The following is a 27807-nucleotide window of genomic DNA, read 5'->3' as shown; positions in this document are numbered from 1 at the left end:
GTTATGGCATTCAGAAATTGTATGGCCATGATCCTTGTTGAAGGTGCAGAACCTACTCTTGTCTCTCCTTTCTAGGGTTGTGGTGATTTTGTATGATTCCCGCCAGATGGGTCTGTCTTTGTTCTCTTCATAGATGACCTCCTACGGGACAGTGTACTCGAAAGAAGAGAATCTTGATGGGTCTCGACTCGCTCTTGGACTCTTTCTCCCCTTCATAGGGTCTGACTCCTGCCTCTTTCTTTTTTTGTCCCTTGTAGATGGAGGGGATGAGTTGTTTGGTGGTGTTGTGGAAATGAGAGCAGACTTCTTCTGTGCGTGCTCTCGATATTCCAAGACTCTAAAGATGCCCTCAGCTCGGGCCTGAATTTCAACCATGTCACATTGTGGAGTCATAGTGAGATTTTCATGAAAGAGGGACCCCACATGCCTACTCTTGACGAAGAGGTTGGCCGCGGTTGCTGGCTCTACATCGTGAATTTGGTGTACAAGATCGATAAAGTTTTTAGGTATGACTTTTGGTGATCATTTTCTCCTTGCTCAATTCGATAGTGAACTGCCATCATTCTTGGAGCTTCGTAGTTGGCATTGTACTGCTGAAGAAAAGCTCTGCGAAGGCCGTCAAAGCTGCTGGCAGAGCCAGGCTTTAGTTGTCTGAACCACAGCAGAGCTAGTCCAGAAAAATTCATGGAGAATACTTTGCATTGTATGGCTTCATTATTTACTTCCAAGGCCATCTTCTATTGGTACTGGAATAAGTGATTAAGTGGGTCTCCCTTCCCATTGAATTCTGGTAGAGGGGGAATCACGAAATCTCTCAGCTTCGACTCATTCTGTATCCATTCTGTGAAAGGTGATCTCACATTAGTTCTTGAAACCAATTCCACGTAGTCAGAGCCGTGCGCATATCTCCCATCAGAGAACTTTTGCATCACCTTTCGCAGCATTTTCTCTTTCCAGCTTTCCAAGAACCGGACAGAGGGGGTAGGTTCTTCGATTGCTACAGCTTGTGGGACCCATGCCTGGGTTTGTTGTCACCCATTCTCTATGACAGTTTGGGCTATTCTTGTGGGTTATGCGTCAGTTCATAAATGTGTTTCGTACCACTCGGCACGTCGCTCGCCAGTCCTTTGATGGTGGCATGCCGGGGACGATGGCACAGGGCCCTGAGATCCCTCTCCGACATGATGAGAGTTCCCTTCGGGTGGGTCGATCTGGAGGACCTGAGTTCCTAATCCATCGAGGTTGGGACTTTCTTTGTCTTGAGTTTTGCGCATGGCTTCATTGCTTCTTTGCAACTCAATGATCTCGGCTTCTAATTTGGCCTGGGCTGTAGTCAATGCTTTGATGGCCTCATCGGATCTCTGTTGACTAGCTTCCAGTAATCGGCACATTTTGTCGATTTGGTCACTGGCATTCGTCGTAGGGGCGACCAGAGCTACCGTGCTTGATGCTCCATTGGTCTTTGGCGACATGGATTTTGTGTTCGACTGAATCTTGATCGTTCGAAAGTTTCGTGATTCAAAGATTTTATGAGAAAGAGTTCCCACAAACGGAGCCAAATTGTTGATGCAACAATCTTGTCTTTCTAAATTGGGTGGTACTTGTCGTCAAACTCTAGTTCTCTAATCTCTTTCCAGCAATGAGGATGGCTCTAGTGATCGTCGAACCGTCTAGGAGTACCTGCAAGAAAGGCACTCCAATGCTTAAGTTATATTCCGATCTTTTCTCTAAATGAGATCATGATATTAATAGGGTCAAAAATACTAAGAAGTTAGTCTGTTAGGTCTACTTCCTGATTGGTTGAATGAATAACTGAATTTCCTGCCAAAACGCTTCTGGATCTTTCAGGTATACAGAGGACAGAGGCAAGGTTTACCTCTGATCCGCGGCCTCTGACTCTCGCTCCTCTAACTGAACTAAAATGCTCTATTTTACTTCACCCAAAATAGCAAAACATTTGGGCCGAATATTTTGTAGAGTCCCAGAACTTTACTTAGCAAGTTAGATAGTAGTAGTAGTAGTAGTGGTGGTGGTGGTGGTGGTGGTGGTGGTGGTGGTGGTGGTGGTGGTGGTGGTTGTGGTGGTGGTGGTGGTGGTGGTGGTGGTGGTGGTGGTGGTGGTAGTGGTGGTGGTCGTAGTGGTGGTGGTGGTAGTGGTGGTGGTGGTCGTCGTCGTCGTCATCGTAGTATGATAGTTACTTTGGATTTTGGTTCAAGCCGGGACTTAGTTGTACACTCGTAGCAATACTTATAGATTTTATAAGTTCAACCTATAATTTAAGAATATTAATTATAACATAAGGTTTGATTAATATAGCTTATTATAAAGATGTTATTTATTATACAATAAGGTTTATATAGAATTAATAAGATCATGACACTTGTTGTGTGTACGTTTATTTAAGGATTTAATTATATTTTAAATAAAAGAAAGTTCAAGAAAGCTCTAGAATCTTCCAAGACCATTAAGAGCTTGACATTTGTCACAACCTTGTTTATTTGAGGATTTAAGCATTTTAAGTAGATAATTCAAAAGTATAAGTTTCTAGAAGCTCTAGACTCTTCCAGAACTTGCTGTAATATAGAATTACTCAGTCAAACCTGATTAATCAATTCAAATTATGCTGAAAAAGTGCAATTACGTGTTTACTATATTCACGTATGCCAATATATCACAGCATAGGAGTCGATGTATCTCCACATGGGGAATACGAAAAACATGTCAACTTCGCACAAACGAAAGGACGAGCACTCGGGACATAAGGCCAGGCAATATATCTCCTATGATGGGAAATATATCGGCGCTAGGGCCATATTTTCAAACGATGTTGAAACCGAGCTTGATTCATTTCCTAACCTCTTGACTGGCCTCTGAACATTTTGAATGAGTCTTCAGCACCTGCTGAATGAATATTCAAATATTTTTCAATTAATATTCATTATTTTATTCAAGCTAAAAGGAGGTAGTTTCACTCCTTGAACTCTATAGATAGGACCTAGTACCCAGCCATTTTTCTCATTCTTCAAGCTGTGTTCAGAGCCTTCAAGCTGCTAGGGTTACTATTGAGTGATAAACACTTGGGTTGGGATAAAAGCTTTATCATATTAAGCTTTATAAACACTTGGGAAGTGAGATTTATAGTGTGTCTTCAATATCAAGGTGTAGTTCGGTTCTAGTACATTCAATGGTATTCCTAATCTTAAGTTCGTTTTTATGGTTCCTTAGTTTCCTTTAGTTATCCTTACTCAAATCCTAACTCGTTGTTTCCATTCTTGGTTAGGTATTTAAGTTCTTTGAACTTAAGGTTTCTTTTCGGTAAGTTTCCTCCTGGTGGTTTAGTTCATTTCTGTATCATCTCTTTCTTTAGAAATACTCACTTTCTTATTGTTGGTTTTACGTGTGTTCCAAATCTCGTACTTGTTCTCAAATATCTCGGTATTGGTAAGGAAAATAGGATAGATCTTGTATGCTTTTATGTTTTGATATGTTTATGCTATATGTATGATATGTTTTTAGTTGTTTTAGTATATGAATTGTTTAGATAACAATCACATAATTTGTTTACATAAAAAATATATAACTTGTTTAGATAACAAGTCCGAACAATTTATTCCTTGGGCATATAATTGTTTAGACACCGTGCCCCATAAATTTATATGACTTGTTTAAATAACTAAGCCTCGTAAATTTATGGGCATATGATTGCTCAGCTAGCAAGCCCCAAGAAGTATGATGGCCATTATAATGCATGTTTTATAGTCATATGTTTTGTAGTCTTATGTTTATATTTTATGTTATATGTGCTAGTAGATTTTTCCTTGCTGGGCATTAGGCTCATTCCTTTATTTTTGATATATGCAGGAAAATAGATATGGGTGGAAGGATTCGTAGTAGCTTGGCTTGTGTATTAAGGATGAAGGGATTCGATGGACTGCGTGACGATTCGAGGACGAAGTTATTTTTAGTCTCTTTAAATTGTGTTTTTATGTATTTTCTGCATTTAGCTTTGTAAACAATTTCCTTTATTTTAAAGTTATGTTTTATTTTAAAACAATGGGATCTCATACCCCGCATGTATGTATTTCAATATTTACTTTGGAGTTTTCAATAAAGTTGTGAATATTTCAAATGTATGTTTTCTTCAAAAGTAGTAGCTAATTCTAGTAGTTTTTAATGTTACAAGGTCTTAGAATTATATGATCTTTGGGTATATATATTGTGTTTTGAGATCTCTATATATATTTGGGTTCAAAACAGAGATTCGAATTGTTGGATTAATTATTTTCCTCAGTTTGTTCTTTTGTGAGATGTAATGGCTAGAACCCGATTATCATCTTCAAAATTTAGGTATTGTAGCGCAACTTATTTCCTCAAGACGCTTAACTTCTCTGCTATGAACTTCATTGATTTATGTGTTAGATATTTATTTTTTAATCGTCAAATTCTACTTTGGGAGCACGAGGTATTTGTATTTGATTTAAATTGTATATTTGTTTTAATGATTTGATGCATGATCCATCTCCTATTGTTTTATTTTTTATTATTGTATATGGATTATTGGTAGTACTCCAAATGTTTATTTGTTCGAAATGTTGAAGAGGAATTTCAAAATTGGTTGGCTTTGAGATTAATTTTCAATACTTGGTCTTATATAAGAACTGAGTAGCCAAAAAAACAAAAATGAGTATCGTTTTAGGAGTAATGTATAAAGATGAGATATGAGTATTTCATGATAAATACATGGGTATTTATGGTCATCTTTCTTTTAGTCTTGCTTTTGGTCTTGCTGGATATTGTTGCGATATAGGCACAATTCTTTATATACGATATATAATAAAAAAAGATTGACTCAACTATTTGTTATATCTAACAACTAAAATTTATCTCTTCTCTAGAGATTTTCATGATCTTTTTCTTTTTCAATTCTCCTCTTATTACTATGCTAAACCCTTACATCTTGCTCCTGTCTTTCCTTGTCTCCATCTTATTCATATCTTAATTCTCTTTAAATTATTTAAGGCCTTCATCGAATTTTCATTGTTGAAAGGTAAGTGCTCCATTTTATTTGATGCATTTGTTTTTGGTAGATTGTAATGCTTTTCAGAATAATAATTTTGTTGGGTTTTTTTTATCAAATGAGGGATTTTTTGCCTTTTGGTTCATTGTTGCTGAGTTGAATGTCAGCTCTTCTGTTCTCTTGTTTAGGTTTAGGATTATATTTTCTAATCTTTGAATTTGAGAAATTAGTTTAAATATCTATTAGTTATATAATTCATATTACAAGAATAAATGCTGAAAATGTATTTTTTTTTTTTGTAATTTCTTTGATTTTTTTTAGTATAAATTAGAATTGTGGATTTATTTTAGTAATTAGGAAGTTGACCACAGCTGTATATATGAATCAATTTCGTGTTAATACCAAATATTTTGTATATTTATTCTTTCCAAAATTAGGGGATTTTAATGGTGTACTTTCTAGAATTAGCTATTTGTATTTATTAGGTCAGATTCTAGGTTATATATATACCCTCTCTTTGAGATAATAAAACATAGAAAAATATTCAAAATCTCACATGGTATCAGAGCTAGGTTCCGCTGCCTAGTTCTCCAAAAAAAAAAAATTCTCCTCTTCTCTGTGTGTCCATCTCTGTCCTTCTTTTCTGACTACCATGGCTGCCGAAAAAGACAGCTCCATCTCAGAGGTAACCTCCATGATCTCCTCACCAGTTCAGCCCCTCTCTAGTCCAACTCCCTCTCACGGCAATGAAGCTATATCCCTGGTTACCAGTCACAAATTTAATGGGCACAGTTATCTTCAATGGTCCCAATCTGTGGTGATGTATATTGGTGGAAAAGGCAAGGAGGAGTATCTCACAGGTGAAATCTCTGCTAAAAAAAAAGATGATCCTACATTCAAAGCTTGGAAATTTGATAATCACATGATTAAATTATGGCTAATCAGTTCTATGAACAATGATATAGGAGAAAATTTTCTCTTATATACCACAGCAAAGGAATTATGGGATGTTGTCAAAGATTCTTATTCATGTTCTGAAAATACCTCAGAACTTTTTGCAATCGAAGCTGCCGTGTTCGATCTTTGCCAAGATGATACCCCGGTCACGTAATACCTCAACACTCCCACACGGTATTGGCAGCAGCTAGATTTATTTGAAGAATATGCTTGGAAATGCAGTGACGACACTATATCGTACTATTGTGGAGAGAAAGAGAACTTTCAAATTTCTTCATGCCCTTAACAAAAATCTTGACGCAGTACGGAGTCGAATCATGTGCACCAAGCCACTTCCTAAGGTCAAAGAAGCATTTTCTGAAGTCCGTCTTGAAGAAAGTAGGAAAAAGGTTACGATGGGTTCTCAAAATTCTTTTTCAGATCAAGAATCATCTGCCCTTGCTGCCGAAAGACAGTTCCATGAAGCTACCCCTGATACTCGACAAACTAAGGGGTGCCCCTGGTGTGATCACTGCCGAAAACCTGGACACTACAAAGAAATGTGCTGGAAAATCCATGGAAAGCCTCCAAATTGGAAGCCAAAGTCTTGGGGTGATCATGAGAGTAAGGGGAATGTTGCTGCCACTACTGGTTTCACAGCTGAAGGAAAAATTGAGGCAACTGAGTCAGCTCCATTCACTAAAGCTCAACTTGAGGCCCTTCAGAATCTTCTACGTTAGTCCTCGACTCCGTTGACTGCCACTCATGGTACTGGAATGTTGGCAGAACGAGGTAATAAATCAATAGCTTATTTTGTCAATAAAAGAACTACTAAATCTTGGATTCTTGATTCTGGGGCTTCAGATCACATGACAGGAGATGCATCAAATTTTTCTGAGATTCACATGAGTACAGGAAATCATACTGTCAAAATTGCTGATGGTACACTCTCTAAAATTGAGGGTTTGGGTTCAGTCATCATTAATAAGGACCTAACCCTCATTTCTGTACTCTATGTATCGAAATTGGATTGTAATTTACTTTCTATTAGTAAATTTACTCGTGACCACCATTGTGTGACTAAATTTTTCTCAAATCTTTGTGTGTTTCAAGACTTGGATTCGGGGAAGAGGATTGGCAGTGCTGAGATGTGTTCTGGTCTTTATGTTCTAAGGAATGAAACTCGATCTACTAGCACAACCCAAAAGTTTAGTTTGCTTTCTTTGAATAATCAATCCATTTCTTGTTCTAATAAAGATAGTGATATTATGCTATGGCACTATCGTCTTGGTCATCCAATTTTTTTGTATTTGTAAATAATGTTTCCCTCTTTATTTATTAATAAAAATCCAAACTCTTTTTGCTGGGAAATTTGTCAGTTTGCAAAACACACTCGCAATAGTTATTCTAGATCAACATATAAACCATCCAAACATTTTTCATTAATTCATAGTGATGTTTGGGGGCCTTCGCGGGTCAACATTATATTGGGAAACAGATGGTTTTTATCTTTTATAGATGATCACACGAGATTAACTTGGGTGTTTCTCATGAAAAATAAAACAGAAGTGAGTGAAATATTTCAGCGCTTTCATTCTATGATTCAAACACAATTTCACACAAAGATTCAAATTCTCAAAACTGGCAATGCCAAAGACTTCTTTAATTCTGTTCTTGGTCCTTATCTGATACAACAAGTCATCATTCACTTAAGTTCTTGTGTTGATACTCCTCAGCAAAATGGAATTGCTGAACGCAAAAATCGACATCTCCTTGAAGTTGCTCAGTCTCTCATGTTTGGGACTCATGTTCCCAAATTCTTATGGGGTGATGCCATTCTTACTGCTGCATACCTCATCAATCGGATGCACTCGAATGTGCTAAAATTTCAAACTCCTTGTCAAACTTTTTTGCAACTATTCCCTCATACTCGGTTCATTAGCTTTTTTGACCCTAAAATCTTTGGATGCACTGTTTTTGTCAATCTCTATTCACAACATCGTAGTAAGTTAGATCCTAAGTCTATCAAATGTATCTTTATTGGTTATTCCTCCCATCAAAAGGGTTATAAGTGTTATTCTCCTACTACTCAAAAAACTTATAACTCTATGGATGTAACCTTTTTTTGAAAAACATGCTTACTACAAATCTGAGATTCAGGGGGAGAATGTAAATGAATCTCATATTTGGGAGAGTATTCTAGGTACCCATATTGACATTATTCTGGGTACTCATGCTAATACTCCACCTCTCGATCAATTTTCCAATCCAGTCAAGGACACTTCGACTTCTTCAGTCATGGAAAATCAAGGTCCTTCTAGTTCTTCCCAAGTCATAGAAAATCAAGATCCACTTATGACTATTGAGCCTCAACAACAAGAACTTAAAGAGATCTGTGTCTACCAAAGAAGGAAAAATTCTGACAAAGAATTAAAAGATCGAGCACATCTTGAGTGCCACCATGAATCGGAACTGGATCCACATCCTCCAGAAATACATTCAGGTTTGAGTAATCCTAGTCATGATAATGTTATTCATATAAATGATGACCTGCCTATTGCTTTAAGAAAAGGTGTTCGAGCTTGTACTCAACATCCTATTGGCAACTTTGTGTCCTACAAAATCTTATCTCCATCCTATCAGGCATTTGTTTCTACTCTTGACTAGTCATGATAGTGTTATTCATATAAATGATGATCTGCCTATTGCTTTAAGAAAAGGTGTTCAAGCTTGTGCTCAACATCCTATTGGCAACTTTGTGTCCTACAAAATCTTCTCTCCATCCTATCAGCCATTTGTTTCTACTCTTGACAGTGTACGAATTCCCCATACAATTCAAGAGGCGCTGATTGATCTTAGTTGGAAAAAGGTTGTACAAGATGAGATCAACGCCCTGGTGAAGAATGGTACTTGGGAAATCACAATATTGTCAACTGGGAAGAGACCCGTGGGATGCAAGTGGGTATTCACTATTAAGCATAAAGCAGATGGTAGCATTGAGAGGTTTATAGCTTGCTTGGTTGCCAAGGGTTTCACTCAGTCTTATGGGATAGATTATCAACAGACCTTTGCACATGTTGCTAAACTCAACACCATTCGTGTTCTTCTCTCTCTTGCTGCAAACCAGGACTGGCCACTGCACCAACTAGATGTTAAGAATGCTTTCTTGAATGGAGATCTTGAAGAAGAAGTCTATATGGATATTCCACCTGGTTTTGAGAATTCATCCAACCAGGATAAAGTATGTAGACTCAAAAAATCTCTATATGGCCTTAAGCAATCTCCACGAGCATGGTTTAGAAATTTCACTAAGTCAATCATTCAGAATGGCTATACTCAATACCAGGCAGATCACACATTTTTTGTCAAACTCAACTCAAATGAAAGGATAGCTATCCTAATTGTTTATGTTGATGATATAATATTAACAGGCGATTACAAGGAGGAACTAGTAAGGTTGAAAAGTTTCTTATCAAAGGAATTTGAGATTAAAGTTCTAGGGTATCTCAGATATTTTCTTGGCATGGAAATTGCACGATCAAGACATGGCATTTTTCTTTCTCAACATAAGTATGTTCTAAACTTAAAGAAATAGGAATGCTTGGGTGTAAACCAGCCTCAACTCCAATGAATTTGAACAAGAAAATTGGCTCGGGGAGAGATCAGACCCCTGTGGACAGGGGGAGACATCAAAGGCTAGTTGGATGCCTTATTTATTTATCTAACACTAGACCTAACATTGGTTTTCCTATTAGTGTGGTGAGTCAATACATGAATAATCCAACAGAGGAACACATGGAAGCGGTTACAAGAATGCTAAGATACATCAAGTTGGCTCCAGGAAAAGGTCTGCTATTTAGGAAGAATGAAAATAAGGAAATCAGAGTGTACACTAATGCAAACTGGGCAGGAGATATAACAGACAGAAGGACTGCTTCAGGTTACTATTTTTATGTTTGGGGTAATCTAGTAACATGGAGATGTAAGAAACAGATAGATGTTTCCAGAAGCTCAGCTGAAGCCGAGTTTAGAGCTCTAGCTCTCGGCATTTGTGAGGGAATTTGGCTGAAAAAGTTACTTGGTGAACTGGGAGTATTTACAGAAGAGTCTATCCAAATGTTTTGTGACAATCAAGCTGCCATCAGTATTGCAAAAAATTATGTTCATCATGATAGGACTAAACATATTAAGATAGATAGACACTTCATCACTAAGAAGATTGAGAATGTCATTGTTCAAGCTATTTATATTCCATCAAGATTTCAAACAGCCGACATCCTCACTAAAGCTCTCCCAAGAACCAGTTTTCAAGATTTAATTTGCAAGCTTGGGATGTTTGATATACACAACCCAGCTTGAGGGGGAGTGTGGATTTATTTCAGTAATTAGGAAGTTGACCACAGCTGTATATAGGAATCAATTTGGTATTAATACCAAATATTTTGTATATTTATTCTTTCTAAAATTAGGGGATTTTAATGGTGTACTTTCTAGAATTAGCTATTTGTATTTATTAGGTCAGATTCTATGTTGTATATATATTCCCTCTCTTTGAGATAATAAAACATAGAAAAATATTCAAAATCTCACAAGAATGTTTCTGAAAAAGTTTCCAAACCCTCATAAGCGGATTATTTACGGTTCTATTATAACAAGACTTTTATATCTAAAAGTTTCAAACTGGGATGCATTTTCTAGTGATTTATTTTGTATTCAACCTATACTCCATTAAAAAAAACATTAGTTTTAGATGTGATGGAATTGGTATTTAAGACATTCGTTAGGACTTAATGTTTATTAATGATTTGAATCTCACTCTATTTGATGTGCTCATTATTTATATTTACTTTCTAGCACAAATATAAATAGATTGTAGATGACCATGTTTTTTCTCAAAAAAGATGCAAAAAAGATGTGAGAAATAGATGGAAGGTGTTATGGTCTCTAAATTTTTTATTAAGGGCTTTATCTAGAGCTTCAACTGCCAAATGATAATGTATTCAAGCAGTCTTTGTGGGATAAGGTGGATGAAGATATTCAAAATGGTACCATAGTTTGACAAAACAAATTCCTACAAATTTCAATTGTTTAGTTGTACTTCACCATGTTTCTAACATTTGTCCTTCGTAGGCATTAAATTTTTTATGGAAAAAGCAATTAACTACAAACAAAAAAATGTGGTTCAACTTGTGGTTTTGAAGCCATGAATTTTTCTGAAGGAAACAGAGTTCATAGCCTCTTTTCATTTTCTATGTTTTTCAGCCATTGAACTCACAATCACCAAAAGGGCTGATGCTTAATGGTTGTCAATTTCTAGCTTAAATGTCACTGTTTTTTAGGTATGTTCAATATTGTCTTTGCCATTTATTGGATCTTTATCCTCATCTTTCTTTTCAGCCATGTTTATATGTTTACACTTGCTGTTATATTTGGTTATGTTTACGTGGGCACAAGATCAAAGCTATTATTTTCTTGTCATTTTTAGTGTTCAAGTAAGATATGTATAAGGTCTTGATTAATTTCCCCACTGCACCTCTTTCTTGCCCACTCTAATCCTATTTGTTATATTAGAAGGTGAGCTACACCAAATAGCGAATGGAAAAGGTTCAATACGACTATATTCTTGGTGTAGAATAATTCATATAATGCATATATTTATGTGTGGAATATGTTCTCAGTGACTCTTAAACTCTTGGTTTCAACTAATTTTATGTTATCTTCTACAAGTATAATTAAGTTTCTTTTGTTAGCTTACTAAGAGTACAGTGCACATTTTAATGTGTGAGTGTGAATGTAACATATAGTTGATATATATGATACTAGGTTCTCTACCTCAAAATGAAATTGCTAAAAAATCCCTTTGAAAATCTTGAAGTAGAACTAATTCCATAGAACACTTTAAAGGTTGTTGCAATTAAGCTAGTTATATAAGAAAATATCCCAATTTTTTCTTAGATTTTATTTTTTAAATGATTTGCTCTGTTTTTGGTTATTGTGAAATTGAGTGATTTCATATTTCAATGCACTTTTGATCAAGTATGGGTAGTTTCCCTTTACATTTCATTATTGAGTGGCTTTTTGTAATTTAGGAAAAGAATCTAAGAAAGTTTGAAATTCTAGCAGAATCTTACACCGAAACACGGTAGTGATATTATTGGTTTTTCTTGTGCTTCATAATAGTCTCTTTCAATGGAATATGTAAGTTTGTTTTAATGATTGGGATTTTTAGTATTAAGGATTATTTTTTTTGGTAGCTCTAATGACAGAATTGTTGACAGGAATGTTTCCCAACTTTCTTCAATATAGCTGCTTTTGGCTTATCTAGTTATTTGACAGTTTTTTAATATAGTGAATCATCCAGTTAATGTATTTTCAATGGAAATGCTTGGTTTACATGTCTGTTTCTTGTTAACAATGCAAATTTATTATTGTCTTCATAAATCTACATGGACTTGTGATTTTAATTAGTTTTTTCTGTTTGTAAATTTTATAGTAGTTCAACCGATTTCTTCAAACTTGTATTACAAATATCAGCATAATCTTATTGCAATTGAGGTATATTTCTTTTTTGTTTGTTTGTAGATTTTATTTTTATTCGTTCCTTGTTTTTTTATAGAGGATATTAGATTGTTTGTGAATAGTTCTTCTTTGTCTACTAGAATATCAGGTACATTTGCTGGCAGTAGTATTATTATTTATGATACTTGCCCCAAAGTGTCGACTTTAGGAGTCATTCGATTAGACTATATGTTGAATCTATTTGTGGCGCTAAGCTCTTGATTTCATAAAATGAATGGAGCAGAGTGGTCAATCAAAACCAGAGGATCAATAACTTTAACGCTTTACCAAATAAACTATCAAAGGGTCTCAGTATTTCAAACAAAAATGGGTAAGTATTTTTTTCATTTATTATTTCAACAATTTTCTTATTTTTTATGTTATTTAACTGTTTATATTTTTTGTGTTAGCACATAAAATTAACTAAATTTGATTTTACTTTTGTATACCTTATAAAATTTAAATTTCTTATTATAATCAACTCTTAAATAATTAACAAACATCAATTAGTGCACTCTTCCTACTTAGTGAGACTATTTAAAATTGCTTGGTATATTATGAGATTTTTTTTTCTTCTTCATAGTAATCAATTAATCCCACTTTCAAATTTTACTTTCTCATAAACTTATTAGGTTCTAGTTTGAGGAAGAGTAGTCAGCAATAAATTAATTACAGGAGAATACATAGTTGGTCTCATACTTTTTTTACATTCCTGAACAATTGAACTATGGTAGTTTTGCTCATTTTCTCTATAATTCAGTGTGTAAATCCTATAATTGGCATTTTTATAGAAATATCGTTTTTCTTAAAAGAGAAATTGGTTGATTTAATTCTTTCCTTTTATTATAATTTTCAGAAATATTTGTATTCCTTTTATTATAATTTTCGGAAATATTTGTTTTCCTTTTATTATAATTTTCGAAAAATAGATGTTTTCCTTTATTATATTGTTCGGATTTGTTTGGAAATATTTGGTTTCCTTTATTTCATTTTTCGGAAACCCTCTTTCCTCTTGTGTGTTTTTTGGTCAATAATATGCTTCCTTATTTAGCATATATTGTCTCATTTTGTTTATAAAGGAAACAAAGTTTATTGCAAATATTCTGTACTTGCCCAAAGTTATTTTTGGATTATTTGCTGATATATTTTCGTGCAGCTCAATGATTGCAATCAGGAAACTGGTTCTTAATATCATTAATTATTGTTTCCTTTTTGAGCTTGTTTTGATCCGACACAGGTCTGAGCTGTCCCCACCGATATCGCATCTATCGGATCAGCATCTTCTAAATAAGGCAACTCTTTGACAATCAAGAATATCTTCTGTGATTTTTGCCTTTATTAGAAGAATTCTTTCTCTGCCTTTGTGAGCACGAAAAAGACTCTATAAATAGGGCTCTAAAGGCAGTGAGAAAAGTGAACTCTTTGGTGCATTATTCGTGAGCTTTATTGTAATATTTGTGAGAGTTCCTCTTTGTATTCAAGATCATAAGTATTCACGTGATCTTGTAGAATTATGTGTGTTTAGTTTTTAGTGGTGAGTTTATACCATATTCATGAGTGAATACACATTGTAATTTGAACACAACATTTATAGTCTTCGGGAGAAGATTTTTTACAAGCCTTGCATCGGGAGGATGCAAGCACTCGCTGGCCATTGAAGGGAGTTCAAGTGGTTGAGCATTTCAATCAAGATCAGATTAGTGAAGAGAAGTACAACAAGTTGCAGCAAATCTCAAGAGGGAGTCTTGCTTTGTTTAAGTCAATGTTTTTGTACTTGTGATTCTTTATTAATTGGTTTTATTCTCTGGGCGTGGCCCCAAGGAGTAGGTTATCCGAAAGGGTTTCTGAACCTTGTAAAAATTCGTTGTGTTCTTTATTGTTTTGCACTGTCTTTTTATTGTGTTCAGTTTCTGTCGTGACAAGTTTGGTGTCTGTCTCGATAGAACTGTAATCTGTGTAAACAATTAATTGCCATTCCGCACTTTAGTTAATTTACTTGGTTTAATTAATTTGGTAATTACTAAAAACGGAATTTCAATTGGTATCAGAACGAGTCACTCATTTCTGAGTGTGATCTTGGTTTATTCCGTTTGTTGTTCTTGTTCTTGCAATGTCTTTTTTCACAGAAGGAGGTTCCATAACTCGCCCCCCTTTACTCAACGATTCAAACTATCCATATTGGAAAGTTCGAATGAGAGCCTTTATCAAATCTCAAGATGAAAAGGCTTGGAGAGTTGTTTTAAGTGGTTGGATTCCTCCAGCAGAAAGCGATGATATAACTAAGGTAAAATCTGAACTTGAATGGATTGATGCTAAAGATAAACTGTCCAGTTACAACAATAAAGCATTACATGCTATTTTTAATGGTGTCGGTGAAGGTTACATTAAATTGATTTCTTCATGTGTTTTGGCCAAAGATGCTTGGCAAATTCTTCAAACTCAATTTGAAGGAACTGCTGATGTCAAGCGTTCTAGGCTTGTTATGCTCACAACAAAATTTGAAAATTTGAAAATGAAACCCTCACTGAATTTTATGAGAAATTGTCAGATATTGCTAACGAATATTTTGCTCTTGGTGAAAAACTTGAAGAGAATGTTTTGGTTCGAAAAATTGTTAGAGTTCTCCCTGACAGGTTTCAGACAAAGCTAACTGCAATTGAAGAAGCAAAAGATCTGGACAAAATAAAAGTAGAGGAACTGATGGGTTCACTTCGAACTTTTGAACTAAACCAACAAATTAGACAAAAAGGTAAGACAGAGGAAATCAAGGAAAAATCTATTGCCTTGAAATCCTCTAAAGAAAAGAAGGAAAGTTCGGATGATGAGATGGCTCTGTTGACAAAAAATTTCCAAAAATACATAAAGAAATTGGGAAACAAAAAGGCCATATCAAAAAACCCAAAAGGTAATTTTTCTAAACCCTTTGAGACTAATAAAAAGGGTATTCAGTGCAGGGAATGTGAAGGATTTGGACACATTCAATCTAAGTGTGTAAATACCTTAAAGAAAAAGAAAGTCATGACAGCCACATGGAGTGATCAAGACTCTGAACAGAGTGATGAGGAGGAAAATAGTGTTGCCTTAACCTCTGTTCACAAAGGTATTATTTTTTCTTCAGTCGATTACAAGGATGTATTATGCCTTAATAATTCTGTTCAGAACAATGAGAATTCAGACAGTGATTCTGATGATTCTGATTTAGATGAGGAGTCATTGAAAGAGTCTTATAAAATAATGTATGATCAATGGCTGAAAGTGTGTTATGAGAATCGTCTAATGGCTGGCAATAATAAAATTTTTGTTGAAAATATTGAAAAACTTGAGATGATTATTGCTTCCAAAAATGATGAAATTGTTTCTTTAAATAAAGAAATTGATTTTTTGCAAAAAGGTGTCAAAATGCTTAATCCTAGATCTGGAATTTTGGATGATATTCTTTCTGTAGGAAAAAAGGTTGGTGACTACAGTGGATTAGGATCTAATGGATCTGAGTCCTCAAGAAAAATGGTTTTTGTAAAATCTATGAATTATTAGTCTGTTGTGTCAACTAACCATGTTGCAGGAACAAGTCACGTTGCTGAGAGGACAGAGTTGCCATCTGTTGCAACAGATCTACAACTAAAGAAAATTTCTCCAAAAAGAAACATTGAACATTTTGTACTAGTTTATCATTTTTGTGGGATGAAAGGTCACATAAGACCTAAGTTTTTTTCTCTGTTAAGCTTGTTCAAAAAAAATTATGATAAACACTTTGGTGGTATGAATCAGTTCTTGACCAAAAGAAATTCAAAATCAAAAACAGTATAGGTCAAGAAAGTTAATTCTGTTTGCTTGGCTACTTTTACCTGTCACAAAATGCATGCATCTAGTTCATGGTACTTTGATAGCGGTTGTTCGAGACATATGACAGGTAATGCCAACATACTTACCAACTTCAAATCCTTGATGTGTGGAGTAGTAACTTTTGGGGATGGAATGACAAGAAATATTTTGGGTAAAGGTACTCTAAACATTGAAGGGTTACCGAAACTGAAAAATGTGCTTCTTGTTGATGGGCTGAAAGCCAACTTAATTAGCATAAGTTAAATTTGTGACCAAGGTTTTTATGTTAATTTTTCACATGATGAGTGTAATGTTTTAAATCAAAATGGTGATATTATTCTCAAAGGCTCTCGTTCTTTGGATAATTGTTACACTCTCACACAAAAATTCACATGTCATGCATCTTCATCAAGTTTTAATATTACTGACTTGTGGCATGAAAAAATTGGTCATATAAATTTCAAAAACTTGAAAAAGATTGCTAATGCAGGTCTCATCCGTGGTATACCCAAGTTGGGTAAAGAATCGCTTGGTAAGTGTGAATCATGCCAATTGGGAAAACAGTTGAAAATTTCCCATAAAGCATTGTCTGATGTTAATACTTCAAATGTGTTAGAATTATTGCATATGGATCTCATGGGTCCTATACAAGTTGAAAGTATTAATGGCAAGAGATACATTTTTGTTTGTGTGGATGATTTTTCTAGATTTACTTGGGTAGATTTTTTAAAAGAGAAATCAGATACATTTGAAGCTTTTCAAACTCTATGTACAAGATTGAGAGTTGAAAAAAATTGTAACATTGGAAAGATTGTACGAATAAGGAGTGATCATGGTAAGGAGTTTGAAAATTCTATTTATGATGAATATTGTAAATCGTTTGGAATTTTGCATGAATTTTCTGCTCCCAAAACCCCTGAACAAAATGGGGTAGTGGAACGAAAAAATCGTACCTTGCAGGAAATGGCCAGAGTTATGCTTAACAGCAAAAAACTCACAAAGAAATTGTGGGCAGAAGCTATTAATACAGCTTGTTACACAATTAATCGTGTTTTTCTGCGTCCAGGTACAAACAAAAGTCCCTATGAAATCTGGAAAGGTAGAAAACCCAATGTTAACTACTTTCATGTTTTTGGGTGTCTATGTTATATTCTTAGAGATCGTGAGAATCTAGGAAAATTTGATGCTAAGAGTGATATGGGAGTTTTTCTTGGTTATTCCACTAATAGTAGGGCTTTTCGTGTCTATAATATGAGAACCCAAACTATTATGGAATCAGCTAATGTGGTTGTAGATGATTTAAAAGATTTTTCTGAGTACTCCAATGAGGAGGAAATTGACAGGCTCATTGATGTTCAACATCATAAAGAAATATTAGATCCGACAGCACAGCCTTCGGAGGGGACAACAGCCACTGCTGACGTATCAAATGCCAATTCTGTCGAAACAACAACTGGGCAAACAGAGAAGGAAAATCCAATTACTTCCTCTGACTCCGTTCAAAAAGAACCATCAACCAGAGTAAAAAAGAATCACCCTTCTGATCTTATTCTGGGAAATCTTGAAGAGAGTATGGTCACTCGAAAGAGGTATGTAAATTTGTTTCAATTTGTTTGTTTTACTTCCACTTTGGAATCAAAAAATGTGAAGGAGGCCTTAAATGATGAATCATGGATCAATGCTATGCAAGAAGAGTTAGATCAATTCACAAGGAATGAGGTATGGATTCTTGTCCCTAGACCGAGTCATACCAATGTTATAGGTACAAAGTGGATATTTAAAAACAAAACTGATGAATTTGGGACCATAATAAGAAATAAAGCTAGACTAGTTGCACAGGGGTACACTCAAGTTGAAGGAATTGATTTTGATGAGACATTTTCCCCTGTTGCAAGACTTGAATCCATAAGATTATTGCTAGCTATTTCATGTGTTCTTGGTTTTAAATTGCTCCAAATGGATGTAAAATCAGCCTTTTTAAATGGATTTTTGAATGACGAAGCTTATGTGGAACAGCCCAAAGGGTTTGAGGATCCTTACAATCCTAATCATGTTTTTAAATTGCAAAAAGCTTTGTATGGGCTGAAACAAGCCCCACGGGCTTGGTATGAGAGACTAACTCAATTTTTGGTCTCAAAGGGGTACAAGAGAGGGGGAGTAGACAAAACACTATTTATCAAAAATGTTGATGAAAATATTATGATAGCACAAATCTATGTTGATGATATAGTGTTCGGTTCTACTAATGATTCTCTAGTGCAGGAATTTGTGAAACAAATGCAGGAAGAATTTGAGATGAGCATGGTAGGAGAACTCAATTTCTTCCTAGGACTTCAAGTAAAGCATTCTGATGAAGGAATTTTCATTTCACAAAGCAAGTATGCAAGAAGTCTTGTGAAAAGATTTGGACTCGATGCATCTAAACCTGCTAAAACTCCCATGGGTACCACGGTCAAATTGTCTAAAGATGAAAATGGGAAGAAAGTTGATCCAACTCTTTACAAGAGTATGATTGGGAGTCTCCTTTACTTAACTGCAAGTCGCCCTGACATAAGTTACAGTGTTGGAGTGTGTGCTCATTTCCAAGGGAACCCCATGGAGTCTCATGTGACTGCTGTAAAAAGAATTATTCGTTACATCAATAATACTCTTGATTTAGGCATTTGGTACTCCAAAGAAACAAATTCTAACCTTGCGTGTTATAGTGATGCAGATTGGGCAGGAAACACTGATGATCGAAAAAGCACAAGTGGTGGTTGTTTTTACTTAGGAAACAATTTGGTCTCCTGGCATAGTAAAAAACAAAACTCCATCTCCTTGTCAACAGCCAAAGCTGAGTACATTGCTGCTGGAAGCTGTTGTACTCAACTTTTGTGGATGAAACAAATGTTGGAAGACTATGGGTTTGATGTTAAAACTTTAACCATTTTTTGTGATAATACAAGTGCTATTAATATCTCCAAAAATCCTGTTCAGCACTCTCGCACCAAACATATTGACATTCGTCATCATTTTATTAGGGAACTTGTTGAAAACAAAACATTGATTTTAGAATATGTTGAGACTAACAAACAAATTGCAAATATCTTTACTAAAGCCTTAGACACGGTCAGATTTGATTCCCTCAGGAAATCCTTGGGGGTTTGTTTTATTTGAAATTGCCAATAAATTGATTGTCTTACCTTGCATATGTGTTTGTGTAAATCTCTTGTCCTGACTGGAAGAAATTTGATGAGCATATTTTTTGTATTTTAGAAAATGATCGTTATGAGTCTTATACTTTGTTGGAATAAAAAAACCATATTTGAAAAATCATAGACATCCAAATTATATTTGATCAAATCATTATCTTTGTATGAGCATTCCTAATCCAGTTTCTTTTTCAGGCTCCATTTTGGAAAAGAGCTACCTATACTGATGTGTGAAAGCCGACACTGAGTAAGTTGGTACCAGGTAATTAGCAATTATATTGGAGGATACTCTACCAGCGTAAAGGGCTACCATCAGTATAAGAGTCATAGCCTCCATTATGGTTATAATTGGAAAAAGGCTAAAAATCGCCAAATATGGGCAATGACCCTAGCTTTAAAAAGGCCAAAAAGAAACGCCAAATTGCTTACACATGCACACACATATGCCTGTTCTAGACCGTGTAAGTTGGTTGTAAGACTCATACATATAATGAATTTACTCAAATATGTTTTGTGATTGGTATGTTTTTCGAATTATGGTCTCTTAGTATTTGAATTATAACTCATTTCTCTAATTTGTGAAAAATATTGTTATCTTGTTTCTTCTGAACAAGACTTGGGATTTACATGGACACATATGGTATGGCAATTTACACTTTATTTTCGGCAATTTTTGTAATAAAAATAATAAAAAAAAAAATTGAAAAAAAAAATCTGTTATCTACCGTGTACTTAAAAAAAAAGTTTGAAAAATTAATTTATGCAATTTATTTGTTTTATCTCAATATATTCTAAAAATATTCAAAAGTTTCCAATTTTGAGGTGTGACAGAATTTGTTTTAAAAAGGGAGATATTTTGGCATCTATCACTAAAAATCTGGTTACCCATTTTTGGTTACCCATTCTTGAACTTGCCTCATTTGTGTTCCGAATACTTTATATATTCGGAGTCCCTTTGGTTGTTTTATAATCAGTGTTTTTCCTATTAAATCCCTCACATATAACCGAAGTGTTTAGGGTTTCTTTCTTTGTGTGTTTCACTTGTTTCTCTCTTAGCAGCCATGAAGACTCGAGGCCATGGTTCATCTTCCAAGTGTATGAAATCTCAGCAGGAGACACTTCCTGAATCTGTTCCCACTGCCACTCCTTCGGTCCCAGCATCAATCCCTGCTGTCTCTCCTACTCCAGGCCGTCGTTCTAAAACCACAGCAAGAAAGAAGGTTCTTGCTCTTTCGGGTCCAATAAGTTCGTCTGTTTTTGGTGCTTCTAGCAAAGGAGTTACGTTCCCGAATTTGGATGCTGAGCAAATTCCAGCATCGACGGTTTCACTCGCCTCTTCCGAAGGTCAAATAAAAGCCAAACCGGCCTTGGGAACTAGTCAGTCCAAATCAATTTCCACTGAAGATGTGTCTGTTCCATTTGATCATGACTCTGAATCCTCACTATCACCTGATGTGTTGACACCCAAGGCATGGGGCAAACGTAAGTCCAAAGTTGTTGGGTCGAAGAAAGGGAAAAAGGCCAAAGTGGCTAAATCTAAAGGTACCAGCTCCATCTCTGATTCATCTCCTTTATCTCGTTTTAAATTAAAGGCCAAAATCAATCTTCCCCCATGCACCTCATCGGAGGAAGTCTCTCCCGAGTCGGAAGACTCTCAGCCTGAGTTGGACCCTTCTTTGACCGAGCCCAATCCTGAAGTTCCTCTTGATGATTTGGCTGAGGAAACTGACTCTGAAGAAGACCCATCTGAAGCCTCTCCAGTTGCATCGGACCCAAAAGGCACCACTCCATTGGCATTTCCTGAATTGTCGTCCAAACTTGCGAAGCAAAAAGGTGCTCCTGCTCGTAACTCAGGTTCTTTCAAAGCCCACTCTCTTACATTCTGTTTTAATGATAATGAGAAGAACATGCAATTCTATGACCATCGCCATTTTATTAGTGAGCGAAATTTTCTTTTTGCTCCTCATCGTGTTTTTGGGGTATTGCTTACTTTAGAGGAAAGAGGTTGGTTGCGATCCTTGTCTGGGTTTGATGGGTTTGTGCCTCGAGTTGTTAAAGAATTTTATGCAAATTTGAATGATGAGTTATTAGACCAATCTTCTTTCATGTTCCATAAAGTATATGTTAGGGGTAATTGGTATAACTTTAGCACGTCCGAAATTTCTAAGGCTCTCAATCTCGTCCCTGTGGAGATTGATGATTCTATTGAATTTGCAAAGGACCAAGTTTTGTCTGAACTGGTTGGTCAGGCTATGGTGTGGGAACCAAGCACCTCTCTTCGAGTCACCGATCTCACTCATTTCTATGGTGCTATTTTCAAATTTGCTATGTTTAATTGGATGCCTACCACTCATTCCTCCACCATCACACAAGATATGGCCTTCCTGTTGTTCAAAATTGGTACTAGAGTCGCCATAGATCTTGGAGCTGTTATTTTTGACCAAATCATGTCTCTAAGTGGTGCCAAACGTAAGGGACAACACTTGATGTTTCCTCAGGTCATTTACAAGCTTTTGGACTCTCAACGTCCTTTGAAGAAGTCTCATGAGACCTTGACTTCTCCTTTGGTTGGTCCCACCTATACTGTCAAAGATGATCATGCTCCGTCCACTGCTCAAAAAGTCAAAGGAATTAATCTGGCTAGTCGTGCTTCTGGAAATTTTGTGACTGGCACTCCTGCTGTCCCAACTGATCTTGGTGCTGTCCACACAGGAATTACCAGTCTTTCTGTCCGGTTCTCTCTCATGGAGGAAACTCAGCGCCAAATTCTTGCTTCATTGGCCACTCTTAATGCATCCAGCTCTCCTGCCCCATGATGATCTCAGTACCTTTGATCTATTTTTCTTTTGTTATTTGTAAAAGAACACTTAATGTGTCTTTCTTTTGGTTTCATTTACTTGTTCTTTGGCATTTTTTCAGACAATGAGGGGGAAAGAATGAGTCTATTTTTGGTACTTTGATTATGTTAACCTGCTGGTTATAATTGGTTTCTTTTGTTAACTGTGCTTTGGTTATCTTTCGCAGGGGGAGTCTTTTTTTTTTATTATTTTGTGACTCTTATGATTTTAAGCACTTACTTGTGTTTTGCAGGGATCTTTTAAAAATAGATATTCCTTGTCTATAAAATTGCCAAAGGGGGAGATTGTAAATCCTATAATTGGCATTTTTATAGAAATATCGTTTTTCTTAAAAGAGAAATTGGTTGATTTAATTGTTTCCTTTTATTATAATTTTCGGAAATATTTGTTTTCCTTTTATTATAATTTTCGGAAATATTTGTTTTCCTTTTATTATAATTTTCGAAAAATAGATGTTTTCCTTTATTATATTGTTCGGATTTGTTTGGAAATATGTGGTTTCCTTTATTTCATTTTTGGGAAACCCTCTTTCCTCTTGTGTGTTTTTTGGTCAATAATATGCTTCCTTATTTAGCATATATTGTCTCATTTTGTTTATAAAGGAAACAAAGTTTATTGCAAATATTCTGTACTTACCCAAAGTTATTTTTGGATTATTTGCTGATATATTTTCTTGCAGCTCAAGGATTGCAATCAGGAAACTGGTTCTTAATATCATTAATTATTGTTTCCTTTTTGAGCTTGTTTTGATCTGACACAGGTCTGAGCTGTCCCCACCGATATCGCATCTGTCGGATCAGCATCTTCTAAATAAGGCAACTCTTTGACAATCAAGAATATCTTCTGTGATTCTTGCCTTTATTAGAAGAATTCTTTCTCTGCCTTTGTGAGCACGAAAAAGACTCTATAAATAGGGCTCTAAAGGCAGTGAGAAAAGTGAACTCTTTGGTGCATTATTCGTGAGCCTTATTGTAATATTTGTGAGAGTTCCTCTTTGTATTCAAGATCATAAGTATTCACGTGATCTTGTAGAATTATGTGTGTTTAGTTTTTAGTGGTGAGTTTATACCATATTCATGAGTGAATACACATTGTAATTTGAACACAACATTTATAGTCTTCGGGAGAAGATTTTTTACAAGCCTTGCATCGGGAGGATGCAAGCACTCGCTGGCCACTGAAGGGAGTTCAAGTGGTTGAGCATTTCAATCAAGATCAGATTAGTGAAGAGAATTACAATAAGTTGCGGCAAATCTCAAGAGGGAGTCTTGTTTTGTTTAAGTCAATGTTTTTGTACTTGTGATTCTTTATTAATTGGTTTTATTCTCTGGGTGTGGCCCCAAGGAGTAGGTTATCCGAAAGGGTTTCTGAACCTTGTAAAAATTCGTTGTGTTCTTTATTGTTTTGCACTGTCTTTTTATTGTGTTCAGTTTCTGTCGTGACAAGTTTGGTGTCTGTCCCGACAGAACTGTAATCTGTGTAAACAGCTAATTACCATTCCGCACTTTAATTAATTTACTTGGTTTAATTAATTTGGTAATTACTAAAAACGGAATTTCACAATGAACACTTTATGCATAGTGAGCACTTTTTTTAATTCTTTATAAATTTTGGCCAATAGCTAATGCAAAATCTATGATCATGCATGAGCTTGAGGAAACACCTCATGCAATGGTTTAAATTGTTGGGTCATTTTAATAAACTTATTTTTGATTGCCAAGTATATTGTATGTTTTCCCTTTTCTAATTATGTATATTCATTATGTAATTTTCCCTTTGGTGATGATACTTAATCACTCTATCTTATCATATGTTTATTGTGGAATTTTTTTTATTCTTCTTTTTATGTTGTGTTTTGTTCTATTTTTACTTGAGTGATTTATTATGTTTTCTTTTTGTTATTGTCTTCGCACAAACACAAGTGAATATGTTGTAATATTTTGGATTAGTTGGGCTAGGCAATATTGCTGGATTATTTTGTTTCGACCACTTTTTATTTTTAAATTATTTTATTAAAATGTAGTTTAGTACTTTGCGATATTGATGTTGTAGCTTTATGACTTGTTCAAACTACTATATATAATGTGTAAAATATAATTTAAATTAATTTTTATGAATTTGTTCTCATTATTATTTCTTTCAAGTTGATTTATATTATTGAGCCAAGTGTATGTAAGGATACTATAAGAAAAAATTTAAAAAAAAGAAACTTAATTATTTCTTAAATATAAATGTATAGTGTAATTGCATATAATAAATAATGCAAATAAATGACAAATAAAGTCTAGTAAAAATTTTCATGTTAAAAAAATTCTATGAAAAGTATTAAAGATAACATTTGGTAACGTCATCATAGGTCAGCATTTGTGATGTGCACGTAAGCAGATATGACAGACACAAAATGTCATGACATCTTTCTATTAAATTTATAAAATTCTATAGTATTAGTTTCTATTGCAGACCGGCATCACATTTTTAAATCGTTGTAAAATAGTGGGGACTTATTAGAACATGGGATGACATGGCATTAGATTTAACATTTTATATTTTAAATGATAGTATTTTAGAAATTGTATGGTAAGATATTTTTCATGTAGTGCTCTTATAGGACCAAAAATGATAGAATGTAAGGCACAAAATAGGCAACTATCTAGGTTTTTTTTCTGGGTTTATAGGTTGAAAGGATAGCAATTTGGGCCAACAAATTAAGGGTTTCAAGTCTGAAATAGGGTAGCTTAAGCGACAAAGTTCTTGGGTGGGTTTTCATAAAAATCACCTTTTAAAACAACTGATCTGATTCGCGACTTCCGATGTGACTGTACCTCTCAAGATTAGGGCACGTGAATTAGGGGGATGTTTGGATACACATATTAGGGTTTCAGATAAGTTTTCAGCCCCTATAATATTTAGTTTGATTTGTGAAGCCTTTAATCCTTAGGTCTCCCTCTCGCATGTTCTTAAAACTAGGTTACATCCCTAGGTCACCTCTAACTAGTCGTTTTGTAATCAGGCGAGCAAAAAACACATTGAAAAAATAATGAGGGGCTACGAGATTGAGACGGACTCCATGTTTTATGCTTGGCCTGCTTTGGATGTTGAGTGGAGTTGTAGCCCTTTAGAGGATAACTTTGGGGCCTGGAGTGATGAGCACCTAAATGCAGGTGCATTCCTTCCCCTGAGCTCCTACTACACGAAATTTCTGAATTTCGTGAAGCTCGCCCCATTTCAGGATCCCACTCTAGAGGATAATTTTATTTTTTCTATCTGAAGCCCAACCTAGACACCAATACAAGAGGTGACAATTTCTATTACCTCACCCGGTCCCCAAATTCTGCTAGCATCATCGACCACCTTTGCCATCCTAGTGACTACAAGAACTAGTTCTTCATGTCGAATGGGTTCCGAACTTGGGAGCACCGCTACTTTAACCGGCCTCCTAAGTATCTTTTCCTTAAACCTTATTTGAGTTTTTATTGTTAAGTGTTGACTTGTTTTGATTTAGTTATTTCCTTGTGCAACTATTTAGAAAAGGTATGTGGCTTCTCCGGTCCGCATGGGTTAGTATCAGAATCTCATTTCTGCTTCTTCTGCTGAAAGGAGTATCGAGCCGTAGTGATTGATGCCACCATGTTGGCTTGTGGTTTCATCAAGGATGGTAAAACCTTGGCCAATAAACCTTGAGGTCCTAAGAGGCATCTAGCAGTTGTTGAAGAGGTCGAGGAAGAAGAATAAGTCACAGTTTAGTGAATAGGAGAAATGTTCAAGGTGAACAGAATAGTAACCAAGGTCGTGCAGAGTCGGGGACAGCAGCCGACACCTCTGGCCAAGGTAACCCTTATAGCAAAATTAAGCAGGTTGCTGCTAGTTTTGTATTATCCTGACAAAAACCAAGCAAGGTTATGACTTGGCCCCATGAGGATCAAGACATGGATGTCACATTGCAATAATGTGTCGACCTCCAAGTCCTCCGCATTGATCTTGCCTACCCTAAATATACAGTAATTGTAGATAACTCCTTCCATTTTAGGTCAACCATTTTTGAACAATATAGGACAATCCTTCATCCTGGGTACTCCTTAGATTACGACGCTTTTACCCCAGTCTTTACGGAAACCATATTCGAACCTAGTCCAGATGAGGAGATCTAGCCTGAAAGGGTTCCCAATTAAACTTTCTTAGAGTCTTCCCCACCCCCAAACAATCCAAGAGTTAGAATTCCTCACTGTGGCTAGCCCGGTACCCAATCTGGAGCTAATCATTGTAGTTTCCTCCTATAGTTTAGAGGGTAGGACTCTTGTAATTTTACTCTTTGTTGTTTACATAATTAGACTTTGTCCAACTCTTTTGGTCATTTAGCAAAAGACGATATGAATCTGAAAAATGCATTCACCAGCTCCGGCCCTATCATTAAGAGACAATAGGTCCTCAAGAAGAACATATCTGGCACTGGAGTTTCGATGGAAACTCCCCCGAAAGCAAAGGAGGCCGCCTCTTCCCAATAACAGACAAGGTCTTCCACGATAACAAGTAAGGAAACTTCTCCTCCCATTCCCCAGGACGCCTCCTCAGTTCCCTAGGTTGTTCCCTTGCAGTGTCAGGTCCTCCCATTTAGGCGAACAAGCATCCAAAGTGCTGGCTCCACTCCACGGTATCACCAGTCACTTGGTTGGGCATATTAGCCATCTAACTTGAAGGGATACGGAGGCTATTGAAGATAATTCTTCCACGGCCTTCCCTGACTTCACATTAGGGATGTCTTTGAACATGAGTTCTCTGATTGTCTTTTAAACTGCTCATATATATAATTTTAATTTCTTATTTGAATTTCAATGCAATCTTGCTTCACCCAGATCCGAGCTGAAGAGTAGATTTGCTCTCCCCTCGTCGAGGCGGAACAAACTGCAATGGAGCATGAATATGTAAAAGTGATCTTGGAGATTTCTCATAATAAAGAAAAGATTTCCAAAGCGCAGGCTTTGTAATTGATCCAAAGCTGCGACTAGCTTTAGAATGTGGTCGAGAGACACCAACTAAAGGTTAGGGAGAATGCTGCCCAGATCAAGGAAATAAAGCTTAAGGTGGAGGGGGGCGTTGTGGAGTTGGAGGGCGCATTGGAAACGATTTTTTACATGTTCTGGTGTTTCAACTAGGACGGGGACTTCACTTTTCTTGATGTCAAACTCTGTGAGCATTACCTCACATAATTCCAAGAGCAGATGGCAAAGGACTCGCAGAAATAGTTGACATGGGATACGGAGTTGGCGAAGATGGAGAAGAAGATGAGGTCTCATCCAAGGGCATGTTGCCGGAGCTCAGGGTTGAGGTTTATTTGTTTTAATACTTGTTTTTTGGGGATACTTCCATCCCTTGTAACAAGGGATTTTAGGCTGAGACAATTGCCTTAGGGCGTAGTTTGAGGTTAATT

General features: G+C 35.8%; 1 protein-coding gene across 1 annotated transcript; it reads left to right on the top strand.

Annotated features, from left to right (window-relative positions):
• The first annotated feature begins 20585 nt into the window (after positions 1-20585).
• LOC133832528 (endochitinase A1-like) lies at positions 20586-22340 on the top strand. The gene is made up of 3 exons (XM_062262862.1): positions 20586-21378; positions 21616-21993; positions 22117-22340. The coding sequence occupies exons 1-3, from the start codon at positions 20586-20588 to the stop codon at positions 22338-22340; spliced, it is 1395 nt and encodes a 464-aa protein (XP_062118846.1).
• Positions 22341-27807: the final 5467 nt, after the last annotated feature.

Source organism: Humulus lupulus, chromosome 4, assembly GCF_963169125.1.
Source record: "Humulus lupulus chromosome 4, drHumLupu1.1, whole genome shotgun sequence".
NCBI lineage: Eukaryota > Viridiplantae > Streptophyta > Magnoliopsida > Rosales > Cannabaceae > Humulus > Humulus lupulus.
The sequence above is the reverse complement of the archived record's forward strand: the minus strand, read 5'-3'. Positions and strand labels throughout refer to the sequence as shown.